Below are 23679 nucleotides of genomic sequence, written 5' to 3' on the forward strand. Positions count from 1 at the left end.
ACCGGTCTAAACATCTGCCACATGATGTTAAAGTCAGGTTTTTTTTAAGACAGAATATTGCATATGCGTTAAAAGGAACTTTTGTTATGCTAAATCTTGTTTTAGTTCAAGTCGAAGTTTTAATTATCCTAAGAGTTTTAATGCTTGAGTCTAACAAGACTGTCGCGTTATCATTATCTAACCATCGCCTTCCGGTGCACATATCCATTTTCAATAAAACAAGTATTTCGTTGTAGGCATAGCCTCTATTAAAATGAGATTGTATAAACTCGTCCATTTGTACTGCTGTACTGGAAGATCTTCTAATTTTGAGCATGCGCATGTGCACCTGAAGGCGATGGTGCGATAATGATAACGCGACAGCATGATGGTGATAACGCAATAGTGCGATGGTGATAACGCGACAGTACGATGATGATAACGCGACAATACGATGGTGATAGCGCGAAAGTACGATGGTGATAACGCGATAGTACGATACTACGATAACGTGATATTACGATGGTGATAACGCGACAGTACGATGGTGAAAACGCGATAGTATATCGCATTATCATCATCGTACTATCGTATTATCGCGTTTTCGTTATCGTAGTATCGCGTTATCATCATCGTGTTGTCGCATTTTCGTTATCGTAGTTTCGTGATTTCGCGTTTTCACCGTCGTACTATCGAGTATCACGTTTCAGATCAACACATTCAAAGGCGATGGCCCTAACGGAATTCCGTAGAAACATGTGTGAAGGTTTGTAGAGGCATGATGTCTAAAAAGTATCATTCGACTGTTCAACGGATTTCAGCAAACTATTTATTGTCCCGGTTCCAGTGATATATAGGTAACCTAGTATTGAAATCACTGAAAAGAACATACTTTTTTGATTGTTTTGAATATAATGAATATAATACATGTAGTATTTCACATTCCCACGTGATATTTGTTTTATTATTGCACAATATTTTGCAAGCTTATCATACATTATGTGCGATAAAACCAAGGTAAACATTGTACCTGATATTTATACGATCTGACTGTCACGTATACCGCAAGGGAAAAATAAATACTGATATTTCGTTTTAATATCCTTATTCATATTCTTCCGTTTTTAAGCAATGGATACTACAATGGACACCGCAATGGTAAGAATATAATTTTTCTCTCTTTTTTTGTTTGTTTTATTATAGAAAAAAATCTTTTACAATCCAGCCGAATTCAACTTTTTTATGCAAGATTAATAGTCTAGCCATGAACCCAACCTATATTTGTGTTGTCGTTTATGCATCATCAGGATAGAGTTAAAGTATCGCCATTTACAATGCAAACCCCCTTCGCACTTTTCCGTCCATCTAGTATTTGAGGTCACTGACTTTAAATTACTTGCTCCTCATTTCTGTTGGTTCGAACCTTAACCTGGTCACATGTGATGAAGTCATCCAACTAGGTGCTTCTACATAAGAGCCCGCCCATGCCGGAAAAATTCAGGGGTGGCAATTGGGTTATCCTTCCAGGCGAAAAGTTTTATCTAAGTGGTTTCGTTACGACTTTGTACATAACTGCTTTGGGTCTTAATATCAGAGGTTTTTTTTGTTAAAGATATATCATGCCGAAATTTAATATTTGAGAATATGAGAAATTACCATACGGTATTAAAATAAACATGTTTGTGTGTACGAATGGTAATTGGTGTCAGGTCTAATGCTACACTTCATGTTTTCCGGATATTAAAACCGTAGTACCCACCTATATCAACTTGTAGAATGATGCGTACTTCAAAGAAGAAAACAAGTAGCAATTTTTTTCAAAGTTTTAAAATCCGTTGAATTATCCGAAAGTGCGGTCACGTTATGCAGTCTTTTTCAAGAATTCAAGGCATTTACTAATACCAGTAAATCGCTTTATAGAGAAATATACATGTTTTATATTATGTTCAGCTTCCAAGTAAAAAAACTCGTTCTTTCTATGATTAGGTGGTGTTTAGATTTTGTTTTAAACATGGCCCTAATTAATTACACTTGTCCTAGTTCAAAGAATTAAACAAGCTTTTTACAACAATGTTGAATTTCTATTTCAGTTATCATTATAGTAAAGGCACGGTGGTATCTTTAGGACATGCCATTATTTTTTTTCTAGATTAAATTATCTCGTGCGCACGACATCTTATTCGTGCGCATGAATTTTATCTCGAGCGCACGACACCTTATCTGGTGCGCACAAAATTATAACGAGATAAGATGTCGTGCGCTCGGGATATGATGTCATGCGCACGAGATAAGATGTCGAGCGCTCGAGATAAGCTGTCATGCGCACGAGATAAGATGTCAAGCGCTAGATATAAGATGTCGAGCTCACTAGATAAGATGTTGTGCGCTGGAGATAAGATGTAGTGCGCACGAGAAAAGATGTCTTGCGCACGGGATAAGATGTCGAGCGCCCGAGATATGGTGTCGTACGTTCGAGATAAGATGTCGCGCGCTCGGGATAAGATGTCTTTTTCTCGAGATAAGATGTCGTGCGCACGACATCATTTATTTAAAAAAAGATTGGCATGTCATAAACATACCATCATAGTTTATTCTGATTTTACTTAAGTTTTCTCGTAGCCAGATGATTGCAAACAAGTGTGTGTAGTTCATGTTTTATAATTTTATTCCAAGTGATTTTGTGCGCTAGAACACGCATATATTTGTACAATTTATAACTGTATATTTTTTAATGTTCAAATATTTTCTTAAAAGCTGACTCATTGGCTCTAGCAGCCAAAGCACCTAATCCACGGAATCTACTGATATATTGGGTGTTATTGTGTATTTACGTTATTAGATCATAACAAACTTATCTACTGATTAACAAGCTTATCTAGCAGGTCAGTCTTTGTTATTATATTAAGTATTCGTTGTTTGGCAGTGGATATTTATCAGAAATCTGTCAGAGGAATTTTTGTCAGAAGTTTTAAGAAACGATGAGGCCCATCTCAAAGGGGTCAACAAAAGCTGTATAACTATATCCGAGCTGCGGTGCAGTAACGCCATATAATGGTGTACGACCGTTGGCTTGTCTCATAGGGTAGTGCAATTGTTCACGCAAATTTCACAGACTTTTGTTTGAGACTTTTTCAAGTTTTGGTTTTTTTCCAAATCTATTCTACAGCTTTTTAGGATTTTTATTTCTGACGATGCTTCCTACCCAGGTATACACAGCAGTCAAAATAGGTATTATGGTAGCAATTGAGCCCATACCAACCACATCTTAATTTGTCAGGGAGAAATGTACTTCTTTCGTGCTGTCTACGAGGACAGTTTCTATTCGACAGAACAGAATTATTATTATGTTGCAATAGTTGACTTTAATTAATATTTAAATGGCTACTCCAGGTAATACTTTGAAGCGACGCTGAAATAAGTAATTGGAATGTTTCTAATTGGCCCCAAAATTTGATTTAATCAAGTATTTTAGTTTTGGTACTATGTTAATGCAGTTTTACAGTACTTATTACAGTATTTGATTGGAATAATTCGCAGGCAATGTCTGTTAGAGAGTTTAAGTACATCGACTCAAAACAATTGTTAGAGCGTTTTATTACATTGCATACAACCAATGGGGCTAAAGGTTGATTTTAGTACTACTTTTGGTAAGTTGAATGAGGCATGGACATTTTTAAGTGTCCAATATATATGTGAAATTTATCATACCTATATAATAAGGAAAATCAATTTTTCAGAGTACTAAAAGGAAAGCAACGGCCATCACATCAACAAGAAAACCTGAACGGAACGCAAAAGCTAAGAAACAGAAAAGCGATACTACAAAATATCAGGAAACACACAAGTCAAATAACTCTGGACACAAACATGTAGTTGTGTCAAATGATCAAGATGTACAACATCAGCAAATAAACTTAGTGGATCCTCAACAAAATGACTCCGATACAAAATGCTCGGTACGTGCTTTCTATACAAAAAGGCCTAAAAATAGTCAAAATAAAGAATAACACTAATTTAGCGTATCTAGAAATATGTTTTGAACGTCGTGGTGAGAAGAACGCTAGCAAATTTTCAGATCACTGATGACGTCATATATCTGAGAAATACTGTCTACAGTTAGAAACAAGTAATTGTTGTTATAAAATCAATAAATAAACAATATCCACAATGGATATTTTTTTTAAATTTTCATGGACATATATAATTTTTAGAGAGAATACCCTCTATTATATAATCCATTTTGTAACATTTACTTCGTGCTGATGGTGTTTTGCAAACATTTGACGTCATGCCAGTGTTGCTTAAACAGTTTTAAAAATAAGCTAAAGACCTTAGTCAAGTGGTTTCCATACAGTCTTGCGTTATCTTAACAACATCACTTTGAAGTACTATCATTGAATGATAAGAAACCAGTGTTTTATCCGATTTGCCTTGACCCTACGGATTTGTAAAATGACTAGCTCTGTACTGATCGGTGTTCAGACGTATTTTCGAAAGATGAAATTTAATTCAACATTTCAAAAATGATTTAATCAAAAGATAAAGTACATTTTAAGTATTGATAAATTAATAAACTGTAATGTTGTACCGCTTTCAGAACTACTTTGATGCGTTGGACCCCGTAGTTTGTTAAAACTGTTTCGAGCATAGGCTGACATGCATATCAGTCGTTTGTAAAATGGACATTCTTGAAGTATTGTTAACCTTTAATACCCATCGATTAATAATGTTGTTAGCCATTAAGGTAGTTCTGAACGTTTGGTCGATTATTTTTCTACAATGTAGAATTTGATTAAACTCTGATTTTTCAAAACTTCAGAATATACCTAGAAAATTCAGGGTTGTCTGTTTGATTTTTTGTTAGACTAATTTGACAAATTAGGACCTCATGCAATTTTTTACAGTCGGGCCTATGGGAAAATCATAACTTTCTAAACATTTTCGCAAATAGAAATATTTCTACAATGTAGATTTTGATGAAATTTATGAGCTTTAATATGGTGAGATAGAATGTATATGTCCGTGTGATAATTTTTGAGATATTTGACCATGATTAAAGTAAACCAAATATCTAACAGATCTTTTAAAATTATTTCACATATCATATGTTTGAATATCATATTTTGACTTTAGAAATATATTCACAGTGCTATTTTAATGAACTAACTCGCAAATTGTCATTAATTCATAAAATGATTTTCATTTCCGTACGCCGAATCCAGGCTTTATTCTACGTTTTCTGGATAAATGACGTTACGCCATCACATCAATTAATCTAACTTTAAACTGAAAACCTCCTAGAAAATGTGATTCTATAAAGTGCACACTTGAAGATAATCTGCTGAATATAATCATCATATATGAAAGTCCTCTTTAATCAAATTTCACACACTGAATAACAAATTCATCTTCTTTGGCCATGTATAAAGGCCTGGCATATGGTATGAACTCCACTGGACAGCATGATGTGCCAAAAAAGCAACTTCAAAAGCTGATGTCTGACCTAAAATAGATAGAAAAATATTTTATCATGATGTCACTTAATTGCAGTATCAAATGACAAATATATTGCATACTGAAATAGCTAAATTTGGTTTTTTCATAAACATTTTCCTTTTAAAATCATTCTTTTTAACAAGTCTGCTTTTTGCTTAATATTATGCTACTTTATATGAAGGTCACACTGACATTCAACATTTTAATGTAGCCAAAAAAAAACAACCAAGAAAACAAAAAAACAGAACAAAAACAAGAAAACAAAAACAAACAAAAAAAAACAAGAAAACACATGATATAACTCATGGTAGTGTTAGTTCTTGTGCTCAATTCTTTTAAATAAAAAAAAGGACCATAATTCAAGATAATTTCAACTAAGAATTACCTAATTTGGTTTTTGGTAGGTTTGATGACAAGATCTTATATAAATGCTCATTTTCTACCAAAATCTGATCAAACTAGCTTATTTTTATCAATATCTGGACAATTTTAGCCTACATTTTCTTATAGGTCAACTAGCATAAATCTATTCCCTATATATTTATAATATTTATAATCCCAACTAAACAGGATCCTGTCCAAACCAATTTGATAAGGATCCATAAAACACCTGTGGACTTGACATGTAGTCCATGCCAGAGGATCATAAATTTTAGAGATATGTACATATATAATTGGTTATTTCCTGTGTTTTGCATTTTATTGATTGAATTTCAGAATATACACATTTTTTAGTTGATGATATACTAATTGTAATTTCTCAGTCAGGTTGAGTAATGTCCAAACCAATTAAAATTTAACTCTTACAGAAAAACTTTACCTGTATCTAATAAAAATAATTAAAATGTATTTAAAACAGAATAAGAGAAGTGGCAAGTACTTTTTATTCAATTATTATGATTAATCTAAGTAACAAAATAAAACCAGAAAAAAATTATCACTGCTGGATTTTATTAGAAATTAATGAAGCGCTCCATTGCGTTTTAATTAAATATGATTGTCATAAAACTTGATTCATCATAAAATGAAAGTACTATTGTATCTTATCACTATTAAGCCCTAATTTAATAATGTTTTCTAAACTTGTTGTAAAGGTAAGAAATGGTTTGCTGTAAAGATGAAAATTATCACATGCAATCTGTGTACTGCACAGTAGCTTAATAGTAGCTTATTATGATAAAACAGAAGTTAGTATATCAATAGTCCAGCCTTGTATATTGGCCCTTACTGCAATGCATTGCAGAGATAATTATCATTATGGATAATGTTAATCAAATTTCTAAATAAAAACAGGGCATCACTCTGAAAATATTGCTGACAGTGTCCCTTGTCAAACATGTGCATACAGTATCTTTAAAAGCTAAAAGATATTTAACTTAAGAAATAAACCTGAACCAATGCTTATGCCAGGTTGAGTAGTCGAGCTAAACATTGTGTATGATGGATAATCCACCTATACAGCTCACAGCTCCATTAGGATGAGAAAAAAAGGCAAAACAAAATATTGATATAAAACATTACAAATAACACTGACCTTGAAAAGTTCTCTATCCAATAAGAAGTACTTCCACTGATGCAAGTGTTAGCATGAAGTTCTTCTATTTCATTGTCTTAACTGGAAGTATATTTTTAGATTACTTTTAAGAAAAAATCTATAGTGCAAAGATGATATAAATCACAGAGGTGAAAAAAAATCAATAACATGTTATAAAAGCAAATAAAGGACTCAGTTTCTACATACACTGTACCTACATTTTGGTAAGTATTCCAAGTTCAAAGACAAAGGTTTCAATATTCATAAAAGTTCTCCAGATTTCCTTACAAGAGAAATTTTGCAGTATCAAAAATATTTTATGTCAATCTTGAAGCATACATAATATAATGAAAACACTTTAACTGCTTTTACAAACATTAAGTATTTTACTCTCTAAATTTTAACATTAGAATGATTTTAAAGTCTAAGAACTTTGATGAATATGGGCAAAGTTTTTTTTTTCCAAATCCTACTGTCACAATTTTCCTTTTAACATATCTGTAATACTTACACTACAAATTATCATGTCTATATAATGCACTAATGGCATGTTTGACAGTAAACACACTGATATCTGTAGACTAGCTCCTAGATTATGATATATTTAAAAAAAATATATATATTTCTAAAATTGTGAATATAGCTAGTCTACATCCTGTGATTAAATTAAAGTAATTTCTCTAAAATAAAATCACTAAATTAAACTGGCATCTGTCACTATTACATTAAAGTAAGACACAATGACAAAGGTTGACTTTTTTTTGACTAATTCTTAATGATCAGTCTAGTGGCTAGTCTATGGGATTTCAGCGCTTTTCATCCTTATATAACAGAGGCCTATAAAAGGCCTCTAACCAATCCAAAAATATGCTATTTTTCCCCAACTGTGGCAGAAACATTTCCCAAAATGCAAGGTAAGATTTCCCTAAATCATGCAACAGATGGTTAAGATTTTGTTTACATTTTAGTATTTCCAGAGGAAATATTTGTCTGGTATTAATTTTTTGTCACATTATAGCTTAACAGCACACAGAACCACATGTGACACATTACCAGTCTAATATGCTATGGTACATGACCTGGATTTTAGTCTGTGTTTCAGGGGAGATAAATTTAATTCGTCTTTCAGTGTTTACTCTCGGTTGATTGTTTTTCCCAAAGTGGACAATTATCGCGCATAAATTTCCCAGTTTGAAAGGCCAAGGCCTCTTCCCAATTTCTTGATGAAAAGTCCTGGATTTGTAACTTATATAGTATACATTACAAATACTTTTATAAAGAACCATTCACCATGTCCATATAGATCTGTAAGAATGTCCATCCTTACCTAAATCATTGAACTGTGGTGATAGCCTGTCCTGCTGCAAATATTGGTTTCTTTCTCCATTAAATAAAAGATGATCATCATGATCAAGTTCATCAACCATTGACTTTCAAGTACCAATCTGAAATATGCATTTATATGTGTTGATAATATAGGTTTGTTACAGTGGAGGGATCAACTATGAGAAAATATCTGAAATGCAGACAACAATTTTATTTTATGAAAAAAAAATCACTACTTGGAATATACTATTTCTAGTTAATATTAATTTAACTCAGTATCAATAAATGGGAAAGTATAAATGGTCATTTTCTTAGTTATATAAAGTTCCACTGTAGATAACATAATGTATAATGAAGAAACATTTTTTTTAGTTAGCATCAATTTTGTAGTAACTGTATATACATTTAAACTCCTGAGTAAAATGATCTGGAACACATGCTTTATTTAATAAAAATGTATTAGTAATACATGAGAGCCCTTCTGAAAAAAAAATGTTAACATAGAAAATGTAATACTTTGGACTGGTGAATATTAAGTTATGACACCCCCCCCCCCCCCCAATGATTTCTGAACAAAAAGGAATAAGCTGAACAATAATGGTAGACAGTTAAACCGTTATATATCACAGGCAAAATACACATAGGAAAATGTGTGTAAAATTGTTTTAAAACTGGCCCTGCTGTTTCTGACCAGAACATTTTTAAAGTTTTCAATATTACAAATATGGATAAAGTGACAATTACCCCTGACACCCATGATTATAACAAAAAAAAAATAATGTGTACGGTCTTTATAGAAGGTCACAAAAGGCCCATTTGTGTGAAATTATTTCAAAACTGGAACAGCAGTTTCATATATATACATATCAGGAAAACCATGCCCTCTGGCACCCATGTGTTCATGCTCAGATGAGCTTAAAATGCATTTAATGTAAGAACATTTTTAATAATGTTTGAAGAAAAAAAAACAGTGAAATTGGACATGCATATAGAATAAGTAAGAAGAAAGGAAATTTGAATAAGTAAGAAGAAAGGGAATTTGCCTATTAACACAGAACATTCTGCTTTTTAATTTCAATATACCACCAAATAGTTTTGCATAAAAAAGGAGTTTTGCATATCTTTTTAAAATGTGTTTATTTTATAAATCTTTTTTTTAATTTAGTATAGTTACTTAGACATGCAGATGTGCAGAATAATAAAATGAGGGTTCCAAGAGACAAAACAGAAAGAAATTCATCATGTTCATCATATTTTCCAATTTGCAATCACATTTCAATAACATTTCAGTTACAGAATTAGGTATAATTATACTTGCTATCAGAAGTCTAAAAGTGAAGAGACTTAAACTGCATAAAAAAGTTTGATTAGTGTTTAAGAGATTTGAACCTGTTTGAAGATAACCATAGACTTAAAGTAACTTTTACATATTTTGTTATCTTAAAAGAATAATGATGCACACATTGTTATAGTAGTAATAGTAGCATGGTATAGTTCAATCTTTCACCTTCATTTTGGTGTGAGCGGGCACTGTGAGTGTGGCCAACTGGTTAAGGCCTCTGGCTTCAAATCACTTGCCCCTCATCAATGTAGGTTTGAGTTGACTAGAGGCGTAATTTACAGATTTTTCAATATATATGTTTACATATATTATGTACAAAACTTGCTGTAATGAGATTTTTTTCTCTGGGTTTAATGAATTGTTAATTATTACTTACTGTAACAGTAAAACAGAATTAAGTTAGCTCTGTGTAGTTAACTGTTCTTGTAAAAGGGGCGCTAAAAAGCTCTACGGAGCTTATGTTAATTGTTTCACAAAGCAAATGTAAATAAAAATTACCTTTACCTATTCCAGCTTGGTCAAAAAAATTCGAAATTCAGATTGTTCTATATTTGGGTGGTTTTCAAAATAATGAAGCAAAAGTGAGACATAGGGGTTGAAAATTCAAACCTATGTCTTATGGTGGTCACCTATTTATTATCAAATTTCAAGGAAATAACTTTGGGAAAGTGTTGAGAAAAACCTATCAGAAAATATTTCAGCCTTTAATTTGAAAGTTCAGTGAATTTCAATTGCAGTATGATGGGTGATAAATGTTGCAGTGTTTTATGATAAGGAAATATATTAACAGTTATATTTTCAACATATATGATAAGTAATAGGTGTAATGTGTATGGTTTGAAACTTATTCAATCAAATGTTTGTGGTTTTTAAAATCTACCTTTCTGCACAAATCTGACATGAAAATAAAATTTTACCTAGAAAAGTTGTTACTTAATGAAAATTAATTAACATATTATTATAAAACCTTTTTTTTTTTCTCAAATTTTGAATGTTTAAAACATGCCAAATTTCAAGAATGTCCAGTAATCTTAATTTCTAAAATTTTCAACTCAAAATTGAGTTATATTGCAGATGCACAGGGGACACATACTGAAAACCAGTATAATATTAATTCATTATTAGTTAAATGTTCATAAAAAGACAACTGGTGATCAACTTAGGACAAATCCTGTCAAACAATTTGTTTATTCTGCAAAATAAGTAAAAAACTGAAAATTTTCACAACAAACACATGCTAATTCAACAGCATGTGTTACTTTAAATGAAAAATAAGTGACTTTAAACATAACTAACACATTGAAATCATTTATTCTATAATTATGCACTGCTTATTGAGAGTAGAAAATGACAAAATGCCATGCATGGTAAAATGAAACAGTAAAATTCATACATACATTTATGTTACTAAAAAGATGCACAGGGGACAAACTGCAGCAAAATATATATTCATAGAATATGTTCATAGTAAGTAAAAAATTTTCAGCTACGCAGTATTCACTTGTGAACATTTACATATGTGGGTAAACTTAAAAGCTTGAGAAGCAAAAACTTGATGTTTCCACTTTTTAACTTGAAAACTGGTTACTTCTGAAAAAATGCAAACAGTGAATATTCAATTGTCCAGGGGTTCTTATATAATGGTAAATTAAATGAATGTCAAAAAAGGGTGCACAGGGGACATCACTTTTGGCTTTGTGAATGTTAAACAGTCCTTTATATGTGAAGTTGAAAGCTGCTTTTTTTTATCCACTGTAACTCCCTTTCAAGGAAAATAAAGTAAAATCTCATTTTATTTAAAAATAAAGTAAAAAAAAATCTGACACTTAACAACTAAAAAGTTGCAAAGGGGGCATTTTTGGGTGTATAGACATTCATCAAATGTCTAAGAAAGTTGATCTATTAAACAAAAAAATCATACTGTGTCTTCACAGCTGAAAGGATACAGATCTTAGAAAAACATTAGGACTTTAGAAAACTAATGGGGTTATGAAACTGTAGTGTTCCACATTTAAATTTTGTACTTTTTCACTATATTTTTGTGAAGAGGGTTCCATCACAAGATGTGAAATACTGATGAGAGTAAGGTGTTGGTAATGAAAAAAAAAGTATTTTGCTTTAAATGTGCAGAGTTTAAGCTTACTGGAACCACTCTCGAGTCCGCTTCCTGGAATAACTAGTACTAGTGTCATATGAGAAGTCCTGACCCCACTGGGGCTCGAACCCACGACCCCTGGATTGAGCTGAGCCAACAACTTATCCACTAGACCAGCACTCCCCTTACATACTACATAATTTAACATAAATCAATGAGGAACTCGTGCGGACGCATTGGTCGATAGGGCTAATACACTGTCCTACGGAGGTAAAGGCCCCAGGTCCGATTCCTGGCTACTCCCATTGCGGTGTGACCTTGGGTAAGGCACTTTATCACGATTGCCTCAGTCGACCAAGCTGTAAATGGGTACTCGCAAATTGCTGGGGGTAAGGTATAACTGGTTTTAACAGAATTTAAAGGGTCAGCAGCGATGAAAATTTTATCAGAAACCGATTCCAATATTTTGGTCTTTCTAGTGTTTAACACAAGTGAGGACATTGCCCATATATCATATAAAAAATCTCAATTATATCTCCTCTGTTCCATATGGATCCCGTTTTAAATTTTTGGATTACATTCCAACTGAATATCTAATTACGGATCACTTTTTTCGAATTTCATTATTTGAAAACAGCTAATAAATCACAATTACAGCTGCTTAGTAGACCTAGATCTATATTGTAAAATTATGTCACTCTGGCCAGTCTTTGGCTGAAGATTAAGTCTTAAGAGCATCCGCACTAGATGTTATTAAACTGGTTGTATGTAATCTACTAGATCCATATTATATGTGGAAACAGATAAATAAGATAAACAAGTGAATGTCAATCAAAAAGATTTAGAATCTACAATATTTTATTTCAAAAGTGCAGATCTACTTACTTTCGATTTCGCAAGCTCCGCCATCTTGTCTCTTCAGGCGGCGAATGATAAAATTAAAACGTGCGAATCATGCTTTTCTCCAAAGGTGTAATTACACTGATAACAGGTATTTGCCCATGGGTATGTCAAGCAAGTTATTAGAGTCTTCAATTAACAAGAAGTTTTACTGAAGAATAATAGGACAGTTTTGAAATAAGCAACTCATTATTTGCTCATCGCGGCCATGTTTTTCGTAGATTTTTAGACAAAAAGGTCATATTCAGAGCGTGCAAATCTTATTATTTTGAGTAGCTATTCACAAACAACAGTCCCAGGCACAATACTTAACACCTCTAGCAAGTTTTTAGGCCAATCTGATTCGTGAAAAAGATAAGTGATTGTGTTCTGCAAGTTTTTTTCAGAAGCACCATAAAAGCCGGTAAAATACGTCAAATTGGGCATATTCAAATCAATATATTTAAATTTCAGGAATATAAAATCAAAATCAAAATATGTAAGTTACAAAAGCTATCTTTGAGAATTTAATATGCAAAATTTTGCAAATATTGGACAAAGAATAATCATGTGGGTAGGTTTTGAAAAACATATATAAACCGTGGACCTGGTCACGACCGTGTGATAATCACGCTACACCGGTTTATCAAACGTGCAGAACTACATAAGTCGTTTCATTCAATTTGTCATTAGTTTAAGTGAAGCAGTGTGCATGATTTTCATAAAAAAGAAAAATGTTGACAGTCTTAATACTTTAATTTCAAGAACTTGATGAAACACATAGAAACTTTTTCACGAGTGTCTTTCTTTCTAAACTGAATTTATCAAACGAGATAATATGCGAGCGAGGCTCGTTATGAGCATTTTATCAATGAGTTTGTGTTTCCTTCCCGTTCTTATAAGTGAATCTTTGCTGTAATATATCCAGCAAGTAAAGCGGTATATTTAAAACGTCTATAAAGTTATCCTTTGGAAGCAAAGAGTAATATACATGATAGCAGACTTGTTTTGGTTCCGTCTGTCCGTGAGAGATAATGAAATGTATAACACCACTCACTTTCTTCTTCTTGTTACTATCAAAGGTACATCTATTAATTTTTGAGACTAGAATACGTTCAAAAATTTGAACGAGTATCTTTAATAAATGTGAATTTCAATATTATGTATGTATACAACAAAATGTCAAGTTAAATGCCTTCAAGGATGTAAATATGCCTTAAAATTCTTTAAGAATATAGTATTTACAGACTTTTTGGAACTCTTAAATTATAATTAAATTTTGTATTCATGTTTTAATTGTAGAATTTCCGATTGTGATGATGCTAGGTGCATGAGTGTGGTTGTGCATAAATTAAATAAAATTATCCAGCTTGATGCTGTGTGATTTATTGATACAGTGAAAAGAGCGCTGGTTATAAGGGCTGCAAACCTACACACATACTGACCATATAAAGAACAGGTAGCGCAAGCTTTTCATAGATTTTTAAGGGCAATCTATACTTTAGCATTTATATTTGTCAGATGTCTCAGTCACTGTCCTAGCACATATATCCCGACTAGTGTTCATTTCTAGATGATTTACTTAAATTGGTACTTTTTCCAGCAGTATCGGTCTAGACTGTATGCTACGGAGGTAAATATGACACCTGCCGTGGGCTCGGCTGGAAATAAGTTGTTCCATCCATTCCAGGTGAGAACTTTCGCCGACTACCCACGTTAAACAAGAAACTTTACCCTTACCTTTTATATGAGACTACTTTATCAAAGGAAAGGAAATATTTCTATAGTTCTGCCTGTAGCGCCATAATAGTATGGGAATTTAATGAAATTGCATAATTCAAGGTTTGGAATGAAGCAGGTGGAAAACTGGAACCATAACTATTCTGAATAATTTCAAAATCATCTCCCTTTGTGAACTTAAATTTTCACTTTTCTCTCCGGACAAAATCTTTTCAGCCATTGAGTGGAATTAAATGAAACTTCATAATTTACATGATACAGTGTAGCTAAGAGGACTAAAGGATTTTTTTTCGAAATCTCACACAATATTTCTTGTGCATTCTTATTGTAGTATATTTGCACGCCAATCATAAATTATATGTTATCAAACCAAATTTGCACCTGGATATTTATAGGCTCTGTTTGTATGTGTTACGTAATAAGTAACAAAGAAAACATAAAATCGAGACTTATATGTCAACAAACCTTTCTATTATTAGATCTTAATTCCCATGTGTTTAATTCCGATTTTATATGATAAACCAACCGTCATGGATTTAACTTGCGAAATACTGAAATGTAATTCCATGAATATGTGTTTAATATCAGCAACTGTTACGAGCACAACTTCGTAGGGAATTAATGGGTTTCGATGTGAGTTCCCGTTAAACAAATAATAATTTATGTTTTACTGCGAATTTATCAATATTTACTGAGAATTCACGGCTCCATCCGATGGGATGTTAAATGCTCGGTGATCGTTTATAAAAGACCAGTTCTCCGCCATTCAAGTCTCACACCAGAATATCACTGATCTGTTCGGTTTCTCTTAAATGTATAATACTTAAAGTTAATGTGTGCAATATTCTATATATTAATTGTGACCTATAGCATTTCGGACGAAGAAACAACTAATTGTCTGAAATATTTCACATGATTTGTTTTGCATTTTTATCGCACTGCGCGCTCTGCAAAAATTATATATGTACTATAAAATCAAGGTAAAATTTGTACCTGCTATTTATACGATCTGTTTGTAACGTATTCTGCAGGGAGAAAAATTAATAAGCATTGTCATTTGATACTTCGTCTTAATATTCTTATTTCTTCATATTTTAAGCAATGGATACCGGAATGGTAAGAATATAACATTTCTTTTTTTATTAAAATAAGCTTTCACAACGTTGCCGAACTTGAATTAAGCAAGATTGAAAGTCTAGCTGCGAACCCAATCCATATTTGTGTAATTGTATATGCGTCATTAAGATAAAAGTAAAGAATCGCCAATTACAATGCATTTACAATGCAAAGCCTCTATTTAGGTTGGAGACGAACAAGAGCATCTCAGAAATCTCCAGTGCCTGAACCGGGATTCGAACCCCGGTCCTCTGGATTGATAGTCAAGCGTGTTACCACTAGACCACCGGCCCACCTAAGCCTTATTAGGTCGTCATGTGTGAAACGTATCCAACTTGCTGTTGTTCTACATTAGAGCCCGTCCATTCCTGAAATATATGAGGACCTATAACTGGGTTATTTCTGTACACCAGCAAAACTCGAAATTGCCCTAACGACTAAATTGTGTCGTTGTGACTTAAATCATAACTGCTGTGTTAGTATCAAAACCTCCGCGTTAAAGATATATTACGCCACAAATATTAATAGTTAACTCACAGTATTAATGTAAACATCACTACTGGATGCACATACTATTAAACATGGTTTAAAACCCTGTAAAAAATCCATTAAAATAGGAAAAACCGTTAATTACCCCATTAATTCTTGCATTACTTTATTTAACAGGTTTCACAATATTAATGGGTTACATGTTAAAATACCATTAAAACACCCATTTTTGACCACGAATCATGCCATTAAAATTTAATTTGGTAGCTAAAAAAGTTAATGGCTTTGAAAAAATAGTGAAATTCTGTATATTTTGAATTTAATTTAACAGAATTATTCATGGCCCTTAAATTTTTTTAATGCCCATTAAATGTTCAGGTTCTGTACGATTTCATTTAAGAGTAAACTTAATGGCCCTTAACAGCAATGTGATGCCCATTAAGTCCTTCATTCTGTAAGATGTGATTCGTATATTTTCTTTTTTGGGTTTTTGGCTTGCACTCCCATTGAATGCTTATAATTCCAGTCCAATATTGTTCTATGTTCTAAAATGGACTTTATTCACCATAAATACATATTGCGCACACATCATCTATAATATATCATGATGTTATATTTAGTTGCATTAAACTTATTTCCCCTTGATGCAGTTACGCCTTTTTTTCAAATGTTTGCCATATTGTGTTCCTAAAAAAATCGGATTTATTTCAATGAAAGTCGGATAAAACATATTAATTTATTTGATAACATTAATCTACATTATTTTGAAATACTGTTGAAAAACGGCGTTAAACCCAAAACAAACAAACAAACATTATTTTGGTAAGGGTAAATATGTTTTGATGCATGCCACTTTTCTGTAACAGGGCCACAGGGACATAATGGAATTGCATCAAAACGAAGAACATATAACAGTTCTTCGAAGGTGGTGCATTCTTAAAGGTGTTGAACTGTCCCATAGTGTGGTCCCATTAGGCAGTCGTTTCACGAAAATCAAGGCATTCACCAGTTTAACGATCGTTTTTAGCAAGATATAGTTACATAATTTATATGGTGTTCCGTTTTCATGTGCAACAACTATTTCGTTCTATAATTTGATGGTGTTCGGATTTTTTTTAAACATGGACCTAATTATGTACATTTGTCCTAGTTTCTACTTCATAGACGTAAATTACCTTTTACAAGTTTGAATCTCAACCTCAGTTATCATTGTGCCAAACAGTTTATTGTGATTTTACTTAAATTTTCTCGTAGCAAGATGATTGCAAACCAGTGTGTGTAGTCCATGTTTTATCATTTCATTCCAAATGTTTGTTTGCACTATAACACGCATATATTTGAACAATTTATAAAAAGGATTATTGTAAATTTCTTAATCTTCAAATATTTTCTGGAAAAGCATGACTCATTGACTCTAGCAGAAGAAACACCTCATCCACGACATTTACTTGTTTAATGGGTTTTATCCAGTATTTACATTAGTAGATGATAACAAACTTATTATTCAGCAAACGAGTCTATGTTAAGTATTCGTTCTTTGACAGATAGTAATTTTTTATCAGAAATATATCCTCTTAACGGCCAAAATATAAGTGATAAAGTGACATTCCAAAAACAATAACTGAAAATATAGAAAGTTTTGTTTCAGTAAATGCCTAGCCCAATCTTTTTTAAATTTTTATCCTTGTAATATGGAAGTGCGAAAGTGCTCGGTATTTGGTTTCATACAAATGGCCTGAAAATAATAAACATGAAGTTTTTTCAATATTTTGATAAATAAATAACCCTAATAAATTGTGTATCTAGAAACATATGTTTGTACCTTGTGGTGAAAAGTATATTTCTTTATTTTCCTCCAATGATGAAGAACATATGAATCATACAATACCATTAAATACAAATAAGACAACACAACAGTATATACGAAATATATGTATATGAACAACAAATACAGTTGAGATACAAAATGTCCATAATTACATGCAGATAAAGGTCTGTAATTATAAAAATTTCGTTAGCAAATTAAAGTTTTCTTAATCACTCAGTTTATGAAAATGAGCATACATGAATGAAAAAAAAATCTTGTAGAATGGAAAAGACATAAAAAGTATATAATTAAAAGACATAAGTATAAAACTAAGGTCCCTCTAATACTAAAACGATATTAATATATAAATCTATTTTGATGTAAGCAACAATGAGCAATCCATCTCAGTCGAAAATATATACAAAAGCCCTAATCAAAACGAAAGCATTAAGACTATTACAATGTACAAGTACCTTGCTGTTATTACTATCATTGTTTATTTGCTGATATATTATGAATACAACTAAGTACATGTAATTGCTGATCTCACATAGAAATGAAAAATATTTTACAGCCAGTTCATCAGATGTGCACACTTTACAAAAGCTTAAAAACTATACACCCTGGCCTCGTTGCTCAAACAAAATGATGTGAACCACAAAACATTTCAATTATTTGTAAGTCAGGAGAACATGTACATAGTGTTTGAAAGTTTTTTAGCTCGACTATTCATAGAATAGTAGAGCTATTGGACTCGCCCATGCGTCGGCGTCCGCGTCTGCGTCGGCGTCCGCGTCGGCGTCCGCGTCCCGATTTGGTTAAGTTTTTGTATGTAAGCTGGTATCTCAGCAACCACTCGTGGGAATGGATTGAAACTTCACACACTTTTTCACTGTGATAAACTGACTTACATTGCACAGGTTCCATAACTCTGTTATGCTTTTTTACAAAATTATGCCCCTTTTTTGACTTAGAAATTTTTGGTTAAGGTTTTGTATGTAAGCTGGTATCTCAGTAACCACTTGTGGGAATGGATTGAAACTTCACACACTTATTTACTGTGATAAACTGACTTACATTGCACAGGTTCCATAACTCTATTTTGCTTTTTTACAAAATTATGCCCCTTTTTCGACTTAGAATTTTTTGGTTAAGGTTTTGTATGTAAGCTGGTATCTCAGTACTCACTTATGGGAATGGATTGAAACTTCACACTCTTGTTCACTGTCATGATCTGACATGCACAAAGCAGGTCCCATAACTTTATTTTGCTTTTTTTTACAAAATTATGCCCCTTTTTCAACATAGAAATTTTTGGTTAAGTTTTTGTATGTAAGCTGGTATCTCAGTATCCACTAATGGGAAAGGATTGAAACTTCACACACTAGTTCACTGTCATGATATGACATGCAGTGCAAAGGGTCAATAACTCAACTTCGCATTTTACAAAATTATGCCTCTTTTTCAACTTAGGAGTTTTGGGTTAAATTCTTATATGTAAGCTGGTATCTCAGTACCCACTAATTGAAATGAATTGAAACTTCATACACTTGTCCACTGTCATGAGCTGATAAGCACTATGCAGGTTCCATAACCCTATTTTACTTTTTTACTAAATTATGCCCCTTTTTCGACTTTTGTATTCATTCAAGCGACAAGGCTGTTGAATAGTCGAGTGTTGCTGTCCTCAGACAGCTCTTGTTTTATACCCAATGACATGATTTTGGAGAGTGTAACCCGTAACCTCATCTCTTCATTTGAAGGACAAAACAACAAAATATGTTTACTCAAGTCAATCGTTACTTGCTTACACTTCGTGCAGTGCGTTTCATATTTTCTAGGAAAAATCGGCACACTAAAATGAATGTGGATGTGCACTCAGTCTGCAGATATCTATAACTACGTCTAAAACACCACAGGTTACAGGGTTCAAAGAATTAATTTACTAGCATAAACTGATTCAGATTTCCATAAAAAAGATACGGTTTTAAATTTCCAGTCAAACTCTATTGTTAATTTCTATTGTTAATTTGACATTCCTTTTCCAGCTACTTAGATTAGGAAATATCCCTGTGTAGTAAAAATTTAGAATGTAATTTGTTAGATTATATTTTCCCAAAATCATGTAGATATCTAGTATAAATCCCTTTGATTTCCTCGGTGGTAGCATGAATGATGTTAATCGGTGTACGAGGACGTCTTTAACTTGGAAAGTACAGTATACCGCTAAAAACAAAGTTTATTGTTATAAAATTAAGAAATAAACAATATCCACTATTGATAATCTTTTAACGTTTAACATAGACATGTAAATGAAAGTATACCCTCTATTATATAATACACTTTGTAAGTGTAATGCGTGCGGATGGCATTTTGCGAACATTAGATGTCATGACAGTGTTGACTGAACAGTGTTTGCAACAAGCTAAGACCTTACTTAAATGATTTCTATACACTTCGAAAGAAACAGTATTGCGTTAACAAAAGCTCTTTGAAGTGCTATCTTCATTGAATGATAAGAAGAGTGTTTTATTCAAAATCCAACAGATTTGTACAATGTATAGCTCAAAAGTATTTTAAATTTCATCTTTAAAAAATTAAATTAGTCAGTGTCAATAAACTGTACTTTTGTACGCTTTCAGATCAATGTCCATGCATCAGACCCCGTAGCTTGGTAGTGTTTAAAATATTTTAGCATAATCATAGGCTGACATGCATCGCAATTGTTTGTTCAACGGTATTGTTAACACTTAATTATAAATTGATTTAAGCTGTTATGCGCCGAAAGTCGTTTGATCCTATTTATCATTAACTGGAGCAACGTGCATATCTTTCATAAAAAGGAAAATGTTGACAGTCTAAATGCTTGAATTTTAATTTCTTCTTACTGTGACGATTTGGATGCGCAATTTTCATGCTTATCTGATCTGCATATGCCCGGTCAGGATAACACATGAAGAAAAGTACTATAGAAAAGACGTATTCTACTTTTCTACTTTGATTTTAACTTTGTTTTGCCACGGACCACACACTTGAGTTTGGTCTGATTCTTGATCAATTGACTTGTCATATGTTTCCGCTACTTCACACGACGAACTTATATGGTGACTGTCACAGCAAGATTAAGTTCGCCAAAACAAGTTCTTTCTGTTTCCCCGAAAAATCAAACAAGCAAATTGTAATAAATATCATATTACCATATTAAACATACTATCGAAGTTATATTTCCACTTTAAATAAGAAAGAGATATCTAAAAAATAAGTTTAACATTAGTCGCTAATAGAAAATGCATCCACCAATCCATTGCGAAAATTTATTCAAGCCATCAACCTAGCAAAATCCAAGCTACAAATATGGATATTGACCGCGGCTGTGTACAATAAAACGTGTCTTGTAGACCCATCGTCGGTAAGACATTCGATATTATATATGAAAACATGAATATTCTATACTGGCTTTCGTCACTGTAATTGAAAAGATACCTTTTGTTATTTAATCGTAAGTTAAATCAAACTTAAAAAATGATAATTAAACACCATTTTTGAAAAACGAAACATAAAAATAAATAATGATGTTTTGTTTTCAAAAAAGGGTGATTTGAAATATTTTAAATATAATTTTTTGATGTTAAGTTTGATTTAACTAATGATTGTATTTATAAAAGGTATCTACTCATTAATAAGGATAGTTTGTTTTCAAAAACAGAGTTTAATAGTGATAAAATATTAAACAGATTTTGTAATGCATCTTTAATCATTGACCTAAGTCTTCAAGCATTCAATGAAAATAGATTTAAATGATCCACTCAATGAATGCCAGTAATGTAAACATCTGATTCAAATTAATGTACAGTTGATATCCATTCCGAGATATCGGTGAGCAAGTATTTCAATATTCTTTACGACTTGTATCTTTTATGTATCTTTTATTTAGCTCCGAGACGGTATCGTCGACTTGAATGTTGGTGGGAAATTGATGACGACATTTGTGAGTACCCTGACAAAGGAACCTAAAAGTGATACGCTGGCAAAGGGACCTAAAAGTAAGCTAGCAGTCATGTTTAGTCGACCTGAAGACATCCCGAAGGACAAAGACGGTCGCTGTTTTATAGACTGCGATGGTGAAGTATTTACATACATTTTAAACTTCCTCCGATCTGACACCTTACCACCACAGGAAAGAGCTTTAGAAGTGTATGATCTCGCTTCGGAGTTCAAACTTCAGTCATTGGTTGAACAGTTAGAACACTTCTATGCCATACAATACCGAAGCAAAATTGCCAAAATAAAAGAACATTGGAAAGGAAATGGGAACACTAAGTTTGAGCAACTGAAACAAGAGATTGTCGATAACATGCACTGCAGTCCCAGAAGAGATATTACAATATACGAGACTAGTGAGTCAGGCGGCTGCGACTTTTGCCCAATAAGTCCTGCCCATGTGTTTCTTCTGCCCGCTTCCAATATGTTTGAAAGGGGGAGGGCTGATGAGCGGAGGGCGTTACTTATATATGATTTGTGTGCACTTGGATTTGCAAAATCCATAGTTACTAAGAAAATAGATCGTAGATGCGACAATTGTAACGTCTTGTTTGAAGGCTTTGAGATCGTTCTCGTCGCACAATAATTGTAAATATAAAGCAAGGAAGACTTTCATGCACTTACGAACAAAACAATGACCAATTTTATATTGTTTTATAATGTTAAGCGGTACATGCTGATTATTGTTAATTTCGTTTTACTCTCGGAGGTACAATTTACGAGTTACAATTAAGAGACTGGAAAATGTTAAAAAGTATGTGAACAAACATTCGTTGAACATCTCTACATGTAAATTTCGACATTATGTATGAGTACAATATAAGGTCAATTTCAAAGAGCCATTTACTGATGCAAAAGCTACATTTACAGTACATTTTTGCATGTATATGAGAAAGGCTTGAGTGATTATAACAGTGCTTAAAGCCTTTATGTACTGATATGGTACTCTTACTGATATCGGAAGCACACTGTCAGACGACTTACTCAGCAACGTGTTAGGAACCGTGCGAAACTAGAAAGAAACAATACCAAAATTTATTTCAGGAAATTTTCGCTATGCAACCCTAAACAAAGCCTAACATATATAACATCCAAACACTGTATGACGATTTGTAGCTTTATTAATGTTCCTTAATGTTAAATCCACATCAAACACTTTGTATGAACATTGACAGCCGACAACACTTGTGAAAGTAATTCCCACTGTAATCCTTAACAAATGGATATTCATTAGAATCCAGTTTTCTTGTATTAATCCTTAATAAAACTTTCATTTTAATAAAACTTTTATTTTAATAAGATTATTGCAAAGGATTTTAGCTCCGAATATGACTTTTTTAATAAGAAATTAAATATAGATACTTTTTGTAGGAAAAGATCTGGTATTTGTGTTTTTAATAATGATGTTTTAACTAAATAATTATGTAAATTTAATGGTTATTGATTGTCAGTGGTATGAATCTATTGTAAGTCATTTGTAATTCTGTAAAAGAATGAAAGTTTCCTTATATTGACGCTATAGTATATAATATTATGTTTAATACTGATATTTGTAATTGGTTGAAACTCTAATAAACATTAGATATAGCTAAGTAGACTTAAATGCATTTCATTTTTTGATAAGTGTCCTGCGACGTTTCCGGCAAACGCCGTCTAAGAACGAATTATTGACCTGGACTAACCCATGCCACGTGACATAAGTTTGTAAATCAGATTACTTGATAACGCGTTATAGGTTACAACACACCAAAAAGCTGTTTTTCTTTATTCTATATAAAATTGACATATTTCAAATACCTGCAGCACACATCGGGACACATTTTAAATGTCTGTAA

At 32.5% G+C, this 23679-nt stretch overlaps 1 protein-coding gene and 1 long non-coding RNA gene across 2 annotated transcripts; one reads left to right on the top strand and one right to left on the bottom strand.

The window, feature by feature from the left end:
• Positions 1–991: 991 nt before the first annotated feature.
• Positions 992–23427, top strand: LOC123554324 (uncharacterized). Its single transcript, XM_053548232.1, has 3 exons — positions 992–1137; positions 3717–3935; positions 21738–23427. The coding sequence occupies exons 1-3, from the start codon at positions 1111–1113 to the stop codon at positions 22428–22430; spliced, it is 939 nt and encodes a 312-aa protein (XP_053404207.1). The 5' UTR covers positions 992–1110; the 3' UTR covers positions 22431–23427.
• Positions 5293–8424, bottom strand: LOC128558567 (uncharacterized). The gene is made up of 3 exons (XR_008371723.1): positions 8337–8424; positions 7010–7090; positions 5293–5482 (listed from the first exon to the last, which is right to left on the bottom strand). It is a non-coding gene; the product is annotated as an uncharacterized LOC128558567 (long non-coding RNA).
• Positions 23428–23679: the final 252 nt, after the last annotated feature.

The sequence above is a fragment of the Mercenaria mercenaria genome, chromosome 7, assembly GCF_021730395.1.
Source record: "Mercenaria mercenaria strain notata chromosome 7, MADL_Memer_1, whole genome shotgun sequence".
Lineage (NCBI taxonomy): Eukaryota > Metazoa > Mollusca > Bivalvia > Venerida > Veneridae > Mercenaria > Mercenaria mercenaria.